A 708-nucleotide genomic window follows, 5' to 3' on the forward strand; every position below is an offset into this window, starting at 1 on the left:
AACTGGTTTAAAAATACAAGATTATTATTTTTTTTAAGATAATTCTGTGATTTCATTTGGTTTTGACTAGTCTTCAGAGTGCATCGAGGTGGTGGTGGTGTCAAGTTTGCTCCCCAACCCTGAGTGCTAGACAGTTACTTTTTTTTAATGGAAGCTGAGAGTCTCACCTCCTCACTGTGCTCCAGCAGCTGGGGCTTTGAGAAACCCTCAACCTCTAGGGAGCCTCCCAATACAAGCAGGAGAGCTAGCAACGCTTGCACGTGCTCCCCTTTCCCCCACCCCTCCAGACCATCCCCTTGCCCCGCCCCGTGCGTTCCACGTGCCCTACCCCGGCCCTGCTCCCGCTCCTCTACCAGACTAAGGGCAGCAGCGTCAGTGGCGCCTCACGTGCCTAGTGGGCATGCGCAAATACCGTGCACATGCGCAGTAGGGCTGCAGCCGCCGGAGTTGGAACGAGTGCGGCCGGTTCGGAGGCCGGGCGGCTGGGTCCGCTGGCAGCCTCCCCTCCTCCCCCGTGCTGGGGTGGCCGCGGAGCCCCATGGCCGCCGTGTTCCTGGTGACGCTCTACGAATACTCCCCGCTCTTCTACATCGCTGTGGTGTTTGTCTGCTTCCTGGTTACCAGCGGCCTGGTGCTGGGCTGGTGAGCGCGGGGCCGGGATCGGGATCGGGTCGGGGGGGCTGGTGAGCGCGGGGCCCGGGATCGGGC

The 708-nt window shown here is 60.6% G+C and overlaps 1 protein-coding gene across 2 annotated transcripts in view; it reads left to right on the forward strand.

Annotated features, from left to right (window-relative positions):
- The first annotated feature begins 427 nt into the window (after window positions 1-427).
- The window catches only part of CGRRF1 (cell growth regulator with ring finger domain 1), a 28,382-nt gene continuing 28,101 nt past the window's right edge, over window positions 428-708 (forward strand). Inside the window, exon 1 of one of the 2 annotated variants that reach the window (XM_034768652.1) lies at window positions 428-642. In XM_034768652.1, the coding sequence (XP_034624543.1) occupies window positions 539-642 (104 nt within the window). In that variant the 5' untranslated portion in view covers window positions 428-538. The remainder of the gene's footprint in view (window positions 643-708) is intronic. The other variant, XM_034768653.1, reaches the window with a different exon arrangement.

The sequence above is a fragment of the Trachemys scripta genome, chromosome 4, assembly GCF_013100865.1.
Source record: "Trachemys scripta elegans isolate TJP31775 chromosome 4, CAS_Tse_1.0, whole genome shotgun sequence".
Classification (NCBI taxonomy): Eukaryota; Metazoa; Chordata; order Testudines; family Emydidae; genus Trachemys; species Trachemys scripta.